Here is a 16,469-nt window from a genome sequence, read left to right as displayed (position 1 = left end):
TCAAGACGGGAAGGTCATGACAGAGAGGTCAGACTAAATGCGATCCCTGGGGAAGGTAATGGCAACCCACCCCAGTATTCTTGCCGTGAAAACTCAATGGATCAGTACAACCAGAGATATGTCGGTATACCATCGGAAGATGAGACCCCCAGGTCGGAAGATGGTCAAAATGCTACTGGGGAGGAACAGAGGATGAGCTCAACTAGCCCCAGACGTGATGACGCAGCTAGCTCAAAGCCGAAAGGACGGCTAGCGGCCGACGGTGCTGGTGGTGAACGGCGAATCCGATGTTCTAAGGATCAACACACCATTGGAACCTGGAATGTAAGATCTATGAGCCAGGGCAAATTGGATGTGGTTACTGGTGAGATGTCAAGATTAAAGATAGACATTTTGGGCGTCAGTGAACTTAAATGGACTGGAATGGGCCACTTCACATCAAATGACCACCAGATCTACTACTGTGGACAAGAGGACCACAGAAGAAATGGAGTAGCCTTCATAATTCATAGTCAAGTGGCTAAAGCAGTGCTTGGATACAATCCAAAAAACAATAGAATGATCTCAATTCGAATTCAGGGCAAGCCATCTAACATCACAGTGATCCAAATATACGCCCCAACCACAGATGCTGAAGAAGCTGAAGTAGAGCAGTTCTACAAGGATCTGCAGCACCTACTGGACAACACACCTAAAAGATACGTTATTTTCATCACGGGAGATTGGAATGCTAAGGTGGGCAGTCAAATGACACCTGCAATTACAGGTAAGCATGGCCTGGGAGAACAAAACGAAGCAGGACATAGGCTGATAGAATTTTGCCAAGACAACTCACTCTGCATAACAAACACTCTCTTCCAACAACCTAAGAGACGGCTTTATACATGGACTTCACCAGATGGACAACACCGAAATCAGATTGACTACATCCTTTGCAGCCAAAGGTGGCGGACATCTATACAGTCGGTAAAAACAAGACCTGGAGCTGACTGTAGTTCAGATCACGAACTTCTTCTTGCACAATTTAGGATCAGACTAAAGAGATTAGGGAAGACCCACAGATCAGCTAGATATGAACTCACTAATATTCCTAAGGAATATGCAGTGGAGATGAAGAATAGATTTAAGGGACTGGATTTAGTAGATAGGGTCCCGGAAGAACAGAGTTCACAACATTGTTCAGGAGGCGGCAACAAAATACATCCCAAAGAAATAGAAAACCAAGAAGGCAAAATGGCTGTCTGCTGAGACACTAGAAGTAGCCCAAGAAAGAAGGAAAGCAAAAGGCAACAGTGATAGGGGGAGATATGCCCAATTAAATGCAAAATTACAGAGGTTAGCCAGAAGAGATAAGGAATTATTTTTAAACAAGCAATGCATGGAAGTAGAACAAGACAATAGAATAGGAAGGACAAGAGACCTCTCCCAGAAAATTAGAAACATTGGAGGTAAATTCCAGGCAAAAAATGGGTATGATCAAAAACAAAGATGGCAAGGACCTAACAGAAGAAGAGATCAAGAAAAGGTGGCAAGAATATACAGAAGATCTGTACAGGAAGGATAACAATATTGGGGATAGCTTTGACGGTGTGGTCAGTGAGCTAGAGCCAGACATCCTGAAGAGTGAGGTTGAATGGGCCTTAAGAAGCATTGCTAATAACAAGGCAGCAGGAGACGACGGCATCCCAGCTGAACTGTTCAAAATCTTGCAAGATGATGCTGTCAAGGTAATGCATGCTATATGCCAGCAAATTTGGAAAACACAAGAATGGCCATCAGACTGGAAAAAATCAACTTATATCCCCATACCAAAAAAGGGAAACACTAAAGAATGTTCAAACTATCGAACTGTGGCAGTCATTTCACATGCCAGTAAGTCAATGCTCAAGATCCTGCAAGGTAGACTTCAGCAATTCATGGAGCGAGAATTGCCAGATGTACAAGCTGGGTTTAGAAAAGGCAGAGGAACTAGGGACCAAATTGCCAATATCTGCTGGATAATGGAAAAAGCCAGGGAGTTTCAGAAAAACATCTATTTCTGTTTTATTGACCATTCTAAAGCCTTTGACTGTGTGGACCACAACAAATTGTGGCAAGTTCTTAGCGGTATGGGGATACCAAGTCATCTTGTCTGCCTCCTGAAGAATCTGTATAACGACCAAGTAGCAACAGTAAGAACAGACCACAGAACAACAGACTGGTTTAAGATTGGGAAAGGAGTACGGCAGGGCTGTATCCTCTCACCCTACCTATTCAACTTGTATGCAGAACACATCATGCGACATGCTGGGCTTGAGGAATCCAAGGCTGGAGTTAATATCGCTGGAAGAAACATTAACTATCTCAGATACGCAGATGATACCACTTTGATGGCTGAAAGCGAAGAGGAACTGAGAAGCCTTATGATGAAGGTGAAAGAAGAAAGTGCAAAAGCTGGCTTGCAGCTAAACCTCAAAAAAACCAAGATTATGGCAACCAGCTTGATTGATAACTGGCAAATAGAGGGAGAAAATGTAGAAGCAGTGAAAGACCTTGTATTTCTAGGTGCGAAGATTACTGCAGATGCTGACTGCAGTCAGGAAATCAGAAGACGCTTAATCCTTGGGAGAAGAGCAATGATAAATCTCGATAAAATAGTTAAGAGCATAGACATCACACTGACAACAAAAGGTCCGCATAGTTAAAGCAATGGTGTTCCCCGTAGTAACATATGGCTGCGAGAGCTGGACCATAAGGAAGGCTGAGAGAAGGAAGATCGATGCTTTGGAACTGTGGTGTTGGAGGAAAATTCTGAGAGTGCCTTGGACTGCAAGAAGATCAAACCAGTCCATCCTCCAGGAAATAAAGCCAGACTGCTCACTTGAGGGAATGATATTAAAGGCAAAACTGAAATACTTTGGCCACATAATGAGAAGACAGGACACCCTGGAGAAGATGCTGATGCTAGGGAGAGTGGAGGGCAGAAGGAAGAGGGGCCGACCAAGGGCAAGATGGATGGATGATATTCTAGAGGTGACGGACTCGTCCCTGTGGGAGCTGGGGGTGTTGACGACCGACAGGAAGCTCTGGCATAGGCTGGTCCACGAAGTCACAAAGAGTCGGAAGCGACTAAACGAATAAACAGCAGCAGCACAAATCTGGTAGGTAATATGTAATGGGAAAGGAATTGTAGTGTCTTCCCCATTCTGGCATCCTCTAGATGTGCTTGGACTAGTTACTGTGGCTGCTATATCAGAATTCTGAAAACTCTACAGCCATTCCTTGTTTAGCAGCTACTTTGCTTAGCGACCGTTCACAAATACATTGGTAATTTTTTTAAAAAAATATTTTCCGACCAATGCGCGCACTTACAGCCAAATCTTGTGCGCCTGGCAACAATGCACGCCAGAGTGAGAGTAACACTGGCATAACTTCACAAAAGAAAGAACTTTATCTGAATGAGTTGGCTGCAACCAGTGATCTTCGCAGCCTCTCTCTCTCTCTCTCTCTCATGTGATTTCACTTAGCGACCATTTCACTTCCAGTTTAAGGAACGGATTGTGGTTGCTAAACTAGGAGAGGGTGTACTTCCAACTCATCTGGAGGACTAAATTGAGGGAGACTGGAACACCCCTTCCTAAATGTACCCCTGGCACCTCTCCTCCAAAGAGATTAGTTTCACTCCAGTTTCAGTGTTAGGTAGTGGCTGTTCTTTTTTTAAAAGCAAAACAAAGCACTTAAACTGACCCAGGCTTACCAAAGATACAGTATTAGAGGAAGTGCATAGGAAGTGGGAGATGACAGATCAAGTCCTCATTTCACGCATGGCACAAGAACCAGATAATATTATGCAGAACTGATCAAATGTCTTAAAAACCCAGGAAGGATGCATTTAGCAGTTATACCCCTGAAATCACAAACATTTGAGTATCTGAAGTGCCTATAATAAACTATAATAGAGGCTATAATGAATATGAAAATTGGACATTACCAGACTTCTGTCAGGTTTGTTCAGTTTCACATTTCCCTTTTCAAGACTCCTGCATGCAATATAAGACTGTGAATTAAAGAGACAGTGACCACAGAGAAACATTTAAAACTATTCTGCGAAGTCCTATATGTCAGTGCCCCCGGAAATAAAGGCTGCATTTCCTAAACTCCTCTGGGTATATTTTCCACCTGCACTTTTCTGCTAAATATGGTTTATGTTGGGATTAAAATGTCCTTTTTAACATAATCTAGCCAAGTAGGACTCAAAAGCCCAAATTATCCTGGCAACTAGTTTCAGAAGAAAAACATGATATTTACGTTTGAGTTATTTATTGATTTGATTTGATTTAAGGTCACCCAATTCCAAAACTACTCTACATGGTTTATAATACAGGTAGTCCTCGACTTACGATGGCAATTGGGATGGAAATTTCCATCACTAAGCAATGCGGTCATAAAGCACAAATGCATTGCTTAGTGACAGCAATCCCTGCAATCCCGGTTGTCATTGTTGACCGAATCCCACGGTTTTCAGGTGAGGCAACTTTCTGCTGGCTTCCCACAACCAAAGTCACTGGGGAAGCCAGCAGGAAGTTGCAAGTCCCAGGCCCACCCAGGGAGGGAGTGAGCAAGGGGTGCAAGAGAGGCACAGCAAGGGTCAGGGAGAGAGTGCAGCAGTGTGAAGGCGTGTGCAAGAGGCACGGTATGGGTCAGGTGCGCAAGGGGGTGCATGAGAGGCGCAGGTCGGGTGCAAGGGAGGTGTGGCTGGGGAGGGTATGCAGGGGGGGACTTACCCAGCATCTTGTGACCTTCCCTGCTGGCTTCCCCACTGACTTTCTGGGGAAGCCAGCAGGGAAAGTTGCAAATGGTGATCACTTGATTGCAGGGTGCTGCAACCAGTTCTAAGTGCAAACCGGTTGCCAAGTGCCCAGATCGCAATCATGTGACCACAGGGGTGCTGGGACACTCAGAACTCCAAGGACTGGTCGTAACCACCATTTATTCAACACCTTTGTAACTTCAAATGGTTGCTAAACAAATGGCTGTAGGCTGACGACTACCTGTATGTCCAATATGTAACTTAAAAACACAACTAAGAACTACGTAACTGCTTGGACTAAAACAACACAGTCAGCCCTTCAATGTAGTCCAGACAAGAAATCAAAACCATGAGTATTAACACTATCTTTATTGTAAGGTTACAGTAATAGAATTTTGCAAGTCTGAAAGTACTTCTCCCCTTCCCCACCTTTACTTTCCAGAGAACTAGGGAGGGTCCCTTTTGAGACACTTCCCACTTCCCCATTCCTTCTGTGGGCTGAGATATCTCTTGGTTGCCTAGGCCATGGCTCCCCCTCTCCCAAGGTTATTCTCACAGACTATTACAAGCACTCCCCAATGTGCAAGAAAGACTCAACAGGTCTCCAGAGACACCCTAACCCTAGGCCTGGGAACAGAGTCAGGTCTTAAGAGACCTCCGAAATACTAACATATGTATCTCCAGGAGGGAGAATTATCAAAAAGTACTAAGAATAATGCCTAATGTTTTCATAACTGGCATTCACTCACACTACAAACTTCCCCTTCCTATCGTCTTCTTTCAAGTCCTTGTAAACTCTGTTTTGGAATTACCAATGTTTTTGAAACAAGCTTTGTGGGCATATAAGAGAGGGAATTCATTCTGCCTTTCTTAGGATACTGGTAGTCCTCATTTAGCGACTGCCTCAGACAGCAACCGTTCTCAGTTACAACATTGATGAAAAGGTAACTTTATGACCAATCCTCGCATTTATGACCTTCACGGGTCTATAAAGCAAAGGAAAGCTGAAGTAAGATCATAAGCAGAGTTGCAGTTTCACTGAGCGACCACTTCATTAATGATTGAGTTGCTGGTCCCAATTGGGGCCACTGAACAAGGACTACCTGTACCGCTTTCTCTTTGACTTTCCAACACATTGGCTACCTAATGCACATTATAATTCTATACTAATAGGATGCTGAAAGGTTCCCCTACTTGTGTAAAGTGTTCTTCCGGACAAATATTTTTTGCTTCATTGCAGAGACCTGAAAACAAATCAAAATGAAAATTATTTCAAAATGAGTTGAGAAAAGAGAAGAACGGGACAATGATTTGTAAGACAAAGTAGAAGTGATATTGTTCTTCAAACACTAAGCCTTTGATCTTTACAAACAACTCAGCCAAACCTGATTGCAATCTGTTGTTAACTAATAAGTCATGTTTGTTTTTGAAATATTCATATCAGTGGGATTTGTTCTCAACAATTCCAAGTGTATTCTTACCAAGATATGGTCCAAGTCTTGCCACCAAATAAATTAATGTTTTCCAAAGCTATGGGAATAATGCTGGTGAATGACATCATTCTGAGCAAGACTGCAAGCATATTGTTAATTAGGTACAAAACCAGGCATGCATATATGTTCTTGAAACAGTCTTTGGTAAACCTAGATCCTGCGGAGAATGAGATGTCTGCTAAGCTATAATAGAACTTGATTATGAACTCTTTACTAACTTACTATTGTTAATGTAATATTTATGCCACCGTGGGAAAATAAGTAAGAACTGAATTTAAGATGACTGAAACCATTAACAATTACTAGAAATATTTGAGACAGAGGAGATGAAGGATACAACTAATATTATCCATTGTTAATATATATCCTTCTGGAGAAAAGTTATCTATGGGGTCGTTAAAGGAGTCCACACCAACCTGATAGCATGTAATCAGTCAATCAATCTATTTGCCTGTAAACATTTCCCACCGAAATAATTGTTTAATGATGGTTTTACCATCTCGTGTGTGCTTGGATCAGATGAAAACTCAAATTCATATTCATCCATCCTGAAAAACAAATGCCTTGTATAAGCCACTGATCATTCTCAAATCCAATTTTAAAGTTACTGGATTATATTTTTTGCCATATAAAGGACACTGTGGATATATAGAATAGGCTTTCTCAAAAAAAAGAAAGAACAACTCAAAGAGGCATGTAGAAAATCTGATGAGGCCTCTATGACAGGAGTGCATCATCCTTTTCAGACTTGACTTGAATGATTTGGTGGGAGCTCTGTTAAAGAGTAGACTGGGCCAGGATAACAAAGTTGATGGACCAGCACAAAAACAAACTGTGACTTTAACTGAATTAGATTTGATAGAGTTACTCCCCATATATTTAATCCTCTCCCTCTTCTGTCAGATTACAAATTACATCTGTGGCTATTTTGAAAAAGTTTGGGGGCTGTAAATTGTGCACCCCTGTTTTAATATAGGACTTATTCCTTAACAGCTTTCCATCCATCATTCAAGGTCTGCATTATGATACTGGCTCCTCTGAAGTGTCCTTGTGACACTAAAGACAATAAAAGCCTCTCACAGACCAGTCCTGTGTATTTTTAACAGGAATGAAAGTTCACCCTCCCTAACAATACATTTATTCCCCTAAAACTGTGCTGAAAATCTCAGACTTAAGGTAAGAACATCAAACCCTGACTTCATGTATTTTTATACATCCATTTAAAAGAACTTTAAAAACAGTTCCTTACTTTGCTTCCACCATTTGCTTACTTGAACCTCGTGCTTGTTTTTTCTTCTCTAGGGTATCATCCTAGAAGAGAAACAAAGAGGCACATGTTTACAATTTTCAGAACACTTTAATCCATTTTGCTTCAAAACATTTTAGACCACCATAAATGGGGCCTGGAGATACTGTTTAGCCTGAGTTTGTATCCTAGTAGCAAAAGCAGCTTCTTTGCAGGATCAGTTCAACTGAAGAGGAAAGAAACAAATTGACAGGCTCTATCCCCGTGGCCTCTCTCCATTGGCAGTATCACCTCCTTCTCATTTCACTACCTAATCTGTGGAGTCCTTGCTACTCTCTGAGCTTGGTTGTTTGCTTGCAGATGTTTCATTATTCGACTAGGTAACATCAGTGCAAGTGAGTGTTGGGTTTGTTCCCTGTTTATATATCATAGCTTGCCCTGCCACTGTTGGTGGGGTGGTGGTTTTCTTCTTGGTAGTTCCTTGATTAGGGTATTGTTCTCTGATGGTTTGCCTGGTGTTGATCCCTGCTTATCTGAGTGTAGGCTGCTGGGAAGGATGTGTTCTGGTCTTTTGGTTTCTCCTTTAGCTATTTTATTGTCTCTTTTGAGTATGTGTAAATATGGTTTATTTCTATGTGTCTACTGGTGGCAAACCCCACACTCACTCGCACTGGTGATGTTACCTAGTCAGGTAATGAAATGTCTGCAAGCAAACAACCAAGTTCAGAGAACACCAAGGACTCTACAGTTCAGCCCTGAGCTGCATATATTCTCTTCTATTGGAACTACCTAATCTATCATCCAGTTTGTCAGTAATCACGAATTAGTTGCAAATTTCCACCTCCATCCTTGCTGCTCCCCTTGCCACCTCAGCCTGGCAGTGATGGGAATCAGATATCTATAAATGTAGTTGACTTATTAGACAAGCATTATTGTTAACCAACCACCCACAAAGCCCAAGCCATCACTGTTTCAGTCAACCTTATTTTTCAAATAAGAAATTACCATTTAAAATCAATAATAAAGGCAAAAAGCAAAGAAAGCAAATTACTTTCACCAAATCAACCATGATGCATTCACCCTTGCTCAACTTTGTTGAGTGTTGGGTATGAATTCCTACAATGGTTAGTTGAAAATTACAGGAGTTGACTTTCAACACATCAGGAAAGCACCAGGATGAAAAGGCTGTTGTCGCTAGATACAAATTAAGCATACCTCTAAGGGGTGAGCTTCCCTAACCTGGATATCAGCTTCCCCTTCCACATCTGGTTCACTACATGTCATAGAAAGGAACAGAAGAAAAGTCATTCCTTAGTGTCAAGACTCTACAACTAACTGCATCAGTTTAATTTTAAAGTGGCAAAATTGTTTATATTATCAAACATTATTCCCTGCCCTAAAGGCCTTTGGAGCACTTTAAGTGTCACTGGACAGCTCTGCTCTGGGGTATCATGAAACACACAATGGGAATATTTAAGCATTTCTCTTCTAGTGCAAAATTTCAGTTATGGGCAGTGAAGTGCTTCATGGACATCCTCCAGCGTCCACAACCTCTATGTTACTGAGAAATACATTCAGGTGTAAAACTCAATTAAGAATCTGCAGAGCACTTCAAAATTTGTAGCCTTCCAAATTGTGCTGGAGTATAACTTTTCTGATCACTGTCATGCTTGGAAGAAATTAGTGGAAAATGGGAGTCCCATAAACCCACAGATTGTCCAGCCTTAATTTAAGATGCTATTAGATCTACTACATGGAACATTTCCAAAAGGAGAGGAAGTGTCAAATAAATAGGACACTGGTATACATTAGATTATGGTATTTACAAAAGTTAGCACATTTCTCCATAATTCTCTTTTCAGAGAGGTTTGTACAGCTTGAACACTTACTCAGCCTTATCCTTTGGTTGCAGCTGAGAAGCTTTCAATGTATTTGGTGCAGATGGAGGAGCAGCCAATGTCGCTGAGCATGATGGAGAAACTGAAGACTTCTTGCTGGAAGCTTTTAATTAATAAAAAAGACTCCAGATAAAAATAACAAGCACTTATTTTTATGTCAAATAAGACTCAACAGGCTTTCTGGGCACAATACTAAAGCAAGTCTCTTTGAGTTGAATGTGTCTGTAAGCCTTGTGACTAAGAATCACAGGAAAGAACAGGAGAGCCACTCTGACCTTGACTGCCATCTTTGTTTTCCAGTGGTTGGCTCTCTTTCTCCCCATCTGCCACAGTTGCTGCAGGAATAATTATTTTCTTCTAGATAGGAGGATAATCAACACCATTCATATTATTAATGCTGTTAACCCACACAGTTTTTATAAACCTTAATTAGGGAGAAATAGTTCTTAAATACCAGAAAGTACAGATCTTCTTTTCCAATTTTGCAGCAGGTAACAGAATTATCATCCCGTTGTTTTCCCGCTCACAGTGGTAGCCAGTAAATAACTGTCTTCGGGCAACTAATCAAGTACCTGGCCTTTTTCTCCTTCTAGGCTAGAATGTCCCCAAAAGGTATTGGTAACTTGGCTAGCTAGTAAACATGTGGTGGGCTAGTATTTATTATAAATTTCTTGGACAATCCAGTCCAAGAGAATTGAAACTGATTGGACAAATTTTATGTTTGTTAGTCTCTCCATAGGCATATGTTTTGATGGGAAATTTTGGAATGCATTTCCAACAATAGACACATACATAGAGCCTCACCATTTATGTCCATCTGCTATTGCTGTGCAGTATTTCTTTCCTAGTTCTTATTCTCATTCCCTCTTATTTTATTCTGTTCCTACCTTACATCCTACCACTAATCTTGATTGCCAACCTGACAGCCTTATAGTGATGGTTGTTTTTCTCTTGGTAGTAGGATAAGGAGGCTGGGGGGATTTTGGAGAATTGCTTTTCTATTTTCATTCATAATTTGCAAGAAAGAAAATGACAGAGCTGGGCAATCTTAATTCCTAACAGCCCAAGTTCTCCTGAGCTGCAGGTATACTTACTGTTGCAGGAGTCACAGACTCATCGCTTTGCTGTGATGTCAGAATGTCTGATAAGGAATCTGCACATTCAAGATCTTCTTTCCTCTCCAGCTGACCGTTTACTATGGTAAAGCAATATTATTATTCACAACTATCATATCATAAAAATATTCAAGGGCAAGTAACAGTGTAAAATAATCAACAGTAAATCTGATCCAAATCAACGACTGTAGACCAGCCTTCTCCAATCTGCAGCTGTCTAGATTTTTGGAACTGAAACTCACAGACTTCACAGCCCACAGGTCTTCCAGGGCAGTGGTTTCCAAGGAATCCTGGGACATTTATCAGGGGTTCCCTAATTTTCTCAAAAAGATAGACCTGGCCACTAATAAAATATCATCTCTAATGATGCATCTACAAAGGGGTGATATACACCTCACCATTCTCATCGCCCTCCAGAAGACCTTCCCAACAGACAAGTGTCTCCTCTATTCATGGAGACTCCCTAAACATGCCATGTGAGAGACAGAGCAGAATTGTTCTTTGTTGCCCAGAGGCCAGGACTAGAACCAGCAAATAGGAATCACAAGGAAAACATTTTCAGAAGCAAGTTTCTAATGGCAAGAGGTTTTCAACAGTGGGAATTACTGCTTCAGGAGGGGGTAGGCTTTCCTATGTTTTTCTTATGTTCAGGAGCACATCCTCTAACAAGAGCTCTTGCTGATTTCAAATCTCCCACGCTTCTCATTCTCTCTCCTCACCCCTTTTGACACCTCCCACAACTTGACAGTAGAAAATCATGTCTATAGTACTGTCAATAAAGCTGCATGGATGGGCCTTGTAGTAATTATGAGAATATTACTTGATCTGAGAATAACTTTACCTTCTACCCAGGGTCCATCTGACAAGGCGGAAAATCACAGGCAGCTATTTATAAAAAGGGTGAAGAAGCACTCAGAGCACAAAAGAATTATAACCCAACAATGTTATGAGGGACATATTTATTTTAGCAAAGTACATCATTATCAACATCACTGCTATTACTATTGCCATTGTGGCTATAAGTTAACTACCCTTTAATCTCTTTTTATCTCCTACAGATCCCTACTATGTTATTTAAACTTCTCTCTCACGGTCAACTTGAAGTGAGTAGGGGGAGTGAAGAACATAATATTGAGACTCAGGAGTGGATTCAGACCCAAAACTTGAAAAATGCATTCTCTCTCTCTCTCAAAGCAGCCAGGAACCAAGAAAATTAGAAAAGCACACAGGTGACCAGCTAGTTATAACATATGCTAAAATATATACACAAATGAAGAAGTCTCTACCTGGAACCATAATATTCAAAGCTAACAACAAGTGTTTCTGTCCAGGAAAAGCCCTGAAGGGTGCCACAACCAAGAATGCTTGCACTTTGTCCTCTTTTGCTTATGATCAGACAAGAAGGCAACCTGAATGAAGATTTTATTGGCATTAATTGCCACTCACCTGTTGCAGTTTGCTCTTGGTAATCCCCAAGGTTGGCATTCTCATCTTTATCCAATGTTACCTATCCAATTAAGTTATTGGAAAAGCAGAGTTTAATCCCAAGAAAGAAATCTCTCTCAGAAAAAAATAGATTCAACCAATCCTAGAAGTGTCTGTAGTAATCATATTCTTGACCTTTATTAATGAGCAACCAACTGAATGCTTTCTAAATGTAAGACAGAGGAACATACATCAGTTGATTGTTTAGTAAACATTTTTATCTAATTTGCTTGCCATAATAGGGTCTCTGAAGCAAAGTATTTTTCTCAATTAATAGGCACCATTTCTCTTGTTTCAATTCAGAGGGCAGCTGTTTCACTAGATGAAGAGTCAGTAGAATTTTCTACTACCTCCTAGTCAACCTGACTTGTACTAGAATGCAACAAAGTTGATTCACAATAACTTAAGAAATCAACCAAAGACTTGGAAAACTTTGGTGCCGTTCCATCTCAAAGGTTTTGGTTGGCAAACTCCACCATTAGAAAGACGCTTCATTACTTAATCAGGCATGCGCACTGCACATACACTTCATTGGAAGAGAAGACTTCAGCCTAGAGCATCTCCACCAGGAACCTTGTCTGCCTCATATGTGCCCAAACAAATGCAGAGGTCCTGTTGTTTTCCACCTACAGAGGTGTCATCCATTTAAGGATTTTTATGACACTTTTTAGCTAAGCAAAACATCCTTATAATATCAGGGTTGTATGGCCAGTGCAAGTATATTTCCTACACCACTTAGTGTTTCTAAATCCTGCCTCAAAACTATTTTTTTGCCCAGCTTGGGTCAGTTTTTAGAAGCATTCTTAGAGACAGACTGTTCTGCTGCTCATGAACACAGTCTGAAGATGGATTAATAATTTCTTTTAAGCTGAAGGCAGGCCTTCTGTTATCCCTTCTTTTTGGAAGAGTTACCAAAAGAATCAGGATATTATTTTATAATAAACTTTGGTAGATCTAATTTTTTTAGCTGGATTAAGACTTTTTAAAAAACAAATGTTGCTGTACATGTATTCTCTTAAAACTTATGAAAATAAGATGTCCCTTCTGATCAAGATGCAGATAGCATCTCTCTTGCTTTCTACATAAAGTTAGCTTCCTATAAGCTTACAACTAGAAAACAACAGAATGCAAAGACTAGTGACTGTAACTTTTTAAAATACCTATGAAGATTATTTCTAACATTACAATCAACTTCCAATTAAGAAAATTCATATGAATACTTTGAGAGAAATTTCTAACAATATTCTAACCAAAGATAACAGTTCAGTATGATACAAAAATGTAAAAACCTACAGGGTTTTTACTAGACAAGAGTTAATGGCCAATCCCCCCCAACCCCTCACCATTTTATCTTTTCCCATAGCTTTAAGGAGTGGTGCTGAAATATCAAACCGGCTATCAAAATGAATTCTGATCTTTGTGACTTCTGTTTTGTTGATCACAGTAGAGGTTCTCATGAGCATTTTAAGAATCTTTTCTCCTCCTTCCTCTTTATGAAAAAGAAAAAGAACACATGCATTTTCTAGTCATTCCCAAAATCAGCAACTTTCTCAGAATAGCTTCAGTGAAGCAACCCATAATACTGATTAGGCACTGGGATCAGCCTGACACGTTCTGCTGTCTAAAGCAAAACACCAAATGGTGATCATTAGTCCACACTTCAGAATACCCAAAGCAGCAGCTCAAGTTATTCTGGTATGAAAATCCACAAGCATCTACTTCCTGAAATAAAATCATCTTCATCATCATCCAACAAGGAAGAGGAGGAAGAAAGTCTCCCTTTCAGACACTTTACTGTCTAACAATAAAGCCAGCCTACTAAGCATCATCTTTCATTCAGTATATAATACTAATGTATATAATTGAACCTTGGGGGATAGACACAGCTTGGAACATAATGCAGAAGATAAGGGCAAGTTCATTATCCACACATCACTGTTCATTACAGCATCAAATATAATTCATCTTACATCCATGCCAGAATGAGCTGTCACAGATCAAGAATCTTCTTTCAGAAATCAAATATTCTTCTGTCAATTAGCTCAAAGAGTTCTGTGGCACCTTAGAGCTAAACAACCGACCAATTCATATAGTACATACACAAAGGAAGCTATGTAAACTTGCATGCGATTTCTTTAAAAAGATGAAAGGTGGAGGGAACTTAACTGGCTCTACTTGTCTTTGTTAATTTCCAACCTATACAAGCCTAGCTCAAGATGGATTGAGATGGGGCAGTTTCTTAAGCTGTGCCTGTGCCATGGCATGAAGATGCCCCACTAGCCATTTGTTGAGGACATGTCCCCAGATAGAGCCACTGCTAAGGAAACCCAAGATTATGCATAGATATTTCTACTGAGAGTAATCTCCCATGCCCTTACCTTGTAGGTAAAAACTGCTGATGTCTTCCTTTAGCAATCTCACTGACTCCCAAAGTATGCCCTGGAAAACAGTATTTGGGGTAATAGTCATGTTAAAGGAAGCTAAATACAAAAAATGAAGGCCCATTTAAAAAAAACATTATCATTTTACCTCTGGGCTCTCTAAATAGAATGTAATACTCTCACTTCCATAATTGAAGTCAATCCAAAACTCTTCTAGTTTGTCATCAGCAGGTTTCTTTAACTGGGATATAAAAGGAAACAGTATCAACTTGATCTCTACCCCACAAAAAGATCCAGTACAATATACCTTTATATTTTGGAAACCCAAGAAACAAGCTATAGATTACATTGCTACTGCATGTTAGAGAGCCCCCACTGCTCCCTGTCTCTTGCACAGAGTCCTCAAGAGAAACTCCACTGCTTTAACTTCATGGGGTTCTCGGCATCAGCGGAAGGGATGGTAACACCTCTGAAAGTTTTCCCTTCTTCAGAACAAACAATACACAATGAAGCTGCTGTTCAGCAAAATGTAAGATACCTAGGCCTTTGTTCCATAATGAATTGTAAGTGATTAGCTTCAGTATTCAGTATTACCAATCTAGCAGAATATATGCAATTTTTGGAAGCAATTTCTGAAGCTGTGGGCATTGAGACGCTTCAGACCTGAATAAAACGTAATTCTGAAAGGTGGTTATAAGCAGTGTCTCAGTCAGAAAGAATGGTATGTCCCACAAAGTCCCATGTACTTCCTCCTTCAGAGTCTATAAAATAAGAAACTGCAAAATGCCCAATTTTAAGTTACTTGCCATCTCTTATTTTTATTTTACTAGCATTCAAGAATGGGGTGGAATTATACACATCAATTCTTCCTGAGAACTGTTTGTAACACTTTTATTGTACGGCTGAAAAGATCATACATTCAAGAAACAAGGAACAGCAACAAAAAGAAGCACAATATAATGATTGGGCGGGGACAGAAGAACTTTTATTTCCCAAAGTTATGTAAAAATATTTTTCCATCTTGTATGACCTTCATTAGCGCTCTCCCCCTAAAGGTAGTTAAAAAAAATTCCCCCAAATAGCATTTTTGCCATTCCATTGTTGTTGTTTATTCGTTCAGTCGCTTCCAACTCTTCGTGACTTCATGGACCAGCCCACGCCAGAGCTTCCTGTCGGTCGTCAACACCCCCAGCTCCCCCAGGGACGAGTCCATCACCTCTAGAATATCATCCATCCACCTTGCCCTTGGTCAGCCCCTCTTCCTTTTGCCCTCCACTCTCCCTAGCATCGGCATCTTCTCCAGGGTGTCCTGTCTTCTCATTATGTGGCCAAAGTATTTCAGTTTGGCCTTTAATATCATTCCCTCAAGTGAGCAGTCTGGCTTTATTTCCTGGAGGATGGACTGGTTTGATCTTCTTGTAGTCCAAGGCACTCTCAGAATTTTCCTCCAACACCACAGTTCAAAAGCATCGATCTTCCTTCTCTCAGCCTTCCTTATGGTCCAGCTCTCGCAGCCATATGTTACTACGGGGAACACCATTGCTTTAACTATGTGGACCTTTGTTGTCAGTGTGATGTCTATGCTCTTAACTATTCTATCGAGATTTGTCATTGCTCTTCTCCCAAGGATTAAGTGTCTTCTGATTTCCTGACTGCAGTCAGCATCTGCAGTAATCTTCGCACCTAGAAATACAAGGTCTTTCACTGCTTCTACATTTTCTCCCTCTATTTGCCAGTTATCAATCAAGCTGGTTGCCATAATCTTGGTTCTTTTGAGGTTTAGCTGCAAGCCAGCTTTTGCACTTTCTTCTTTCACCTTCATCATAAGGCTCCTCAGTTCCTCTTTGCTTTCAGCCATCAAAGTGGTATCATCTGCATATCTGAGATTGTTAACGTTTCTTCCAGCGATTTTAACTCCAGCCTTGGATTCCTCAATCCCAGCATGTCGCATGATGTGTTCTGCATACAAGTTGAATAGGTAGGGTGAGAGGATACAGCCCTGCCGTACTCCTTTCCCAATCTTAAACCAGTCCGTTGTTCCGTGGTCTGTTCTTACTGTTGC

General features: G+C 40.6%; 1 protein-coding gene across 1 annotated transcript in view; it reads right to left on the bottom strand.

Moving 5' to 3' along the window:
* The window catches only part of SYCP2L (synaptonemal complex protein 2 like), a 38,355-nt gene that overhangs the window by 10,136 nt on the left and 11,750 nt on the right, over positions 1-16,469 (bottom strand). The window contains exons 14-25 of the mRNA XM_063299944.1: positions 14,556-14,648; positions 14,405-14,465; positions 13,370-13,515; positions 11,988-12,048; positions 10,521-10,621; positions 9,702-9,783; positions 9,418-9,529; positions 8,744-8,801; positions 7,532-7,593; positions 6,779-6,830; positions 5,984-6,033; positions 3,971-4,019 (exon numbers count right to left, since the gene is read on the bottom strand). Coding sequence (XP_063156014.1) covers positions 3,971-4,019; positions 5,984-6,033; positions 6,779-6,830; positions 7,532-7,593; positions 8,744-8,801; positions 9,418-9,529; positions 9,702-9,783; positions 10,521-10,621; positions 11,988-12,048; positions 13,370-13,515; positions 14,405-14,465; positions 14,556-14,648 — 927 coding nt within the window. The remainder of the gene's footprint in view (positions 1-3,970; positions 4,020-5,983; positions 6,034-6,778; positions 6,831-7,531; positions 7,594-8,743; positions 8,802-9,417; positions 9,530-9,701; positions 9,784-10,520; positions 10,622-11,987; positions 12,049-13,369; positions 13,516-14,404; positions 14,466-14,555; positions 14,649-16,469) is intronic.

The sequence above is a fragment of the Candoia aspera genome, chromosome 3, assembly GCF_035149785.1.
Source record: "Candoia aspera isolate rCanAsp1 chromosome 3, rCanAsp1.hap2, whole genome shotgun sequence".
NCBI classification, from domain to species: Eukaryota; Metazoa; Chordata; class Lepidosauria; order Squamata; family Boidae; genus Candoia; species Candoia aspera.
Note: the sequence above shows the minus strand (reverse complement) of the source record. Positions and strands in the feature narration are given on the sequence as shown.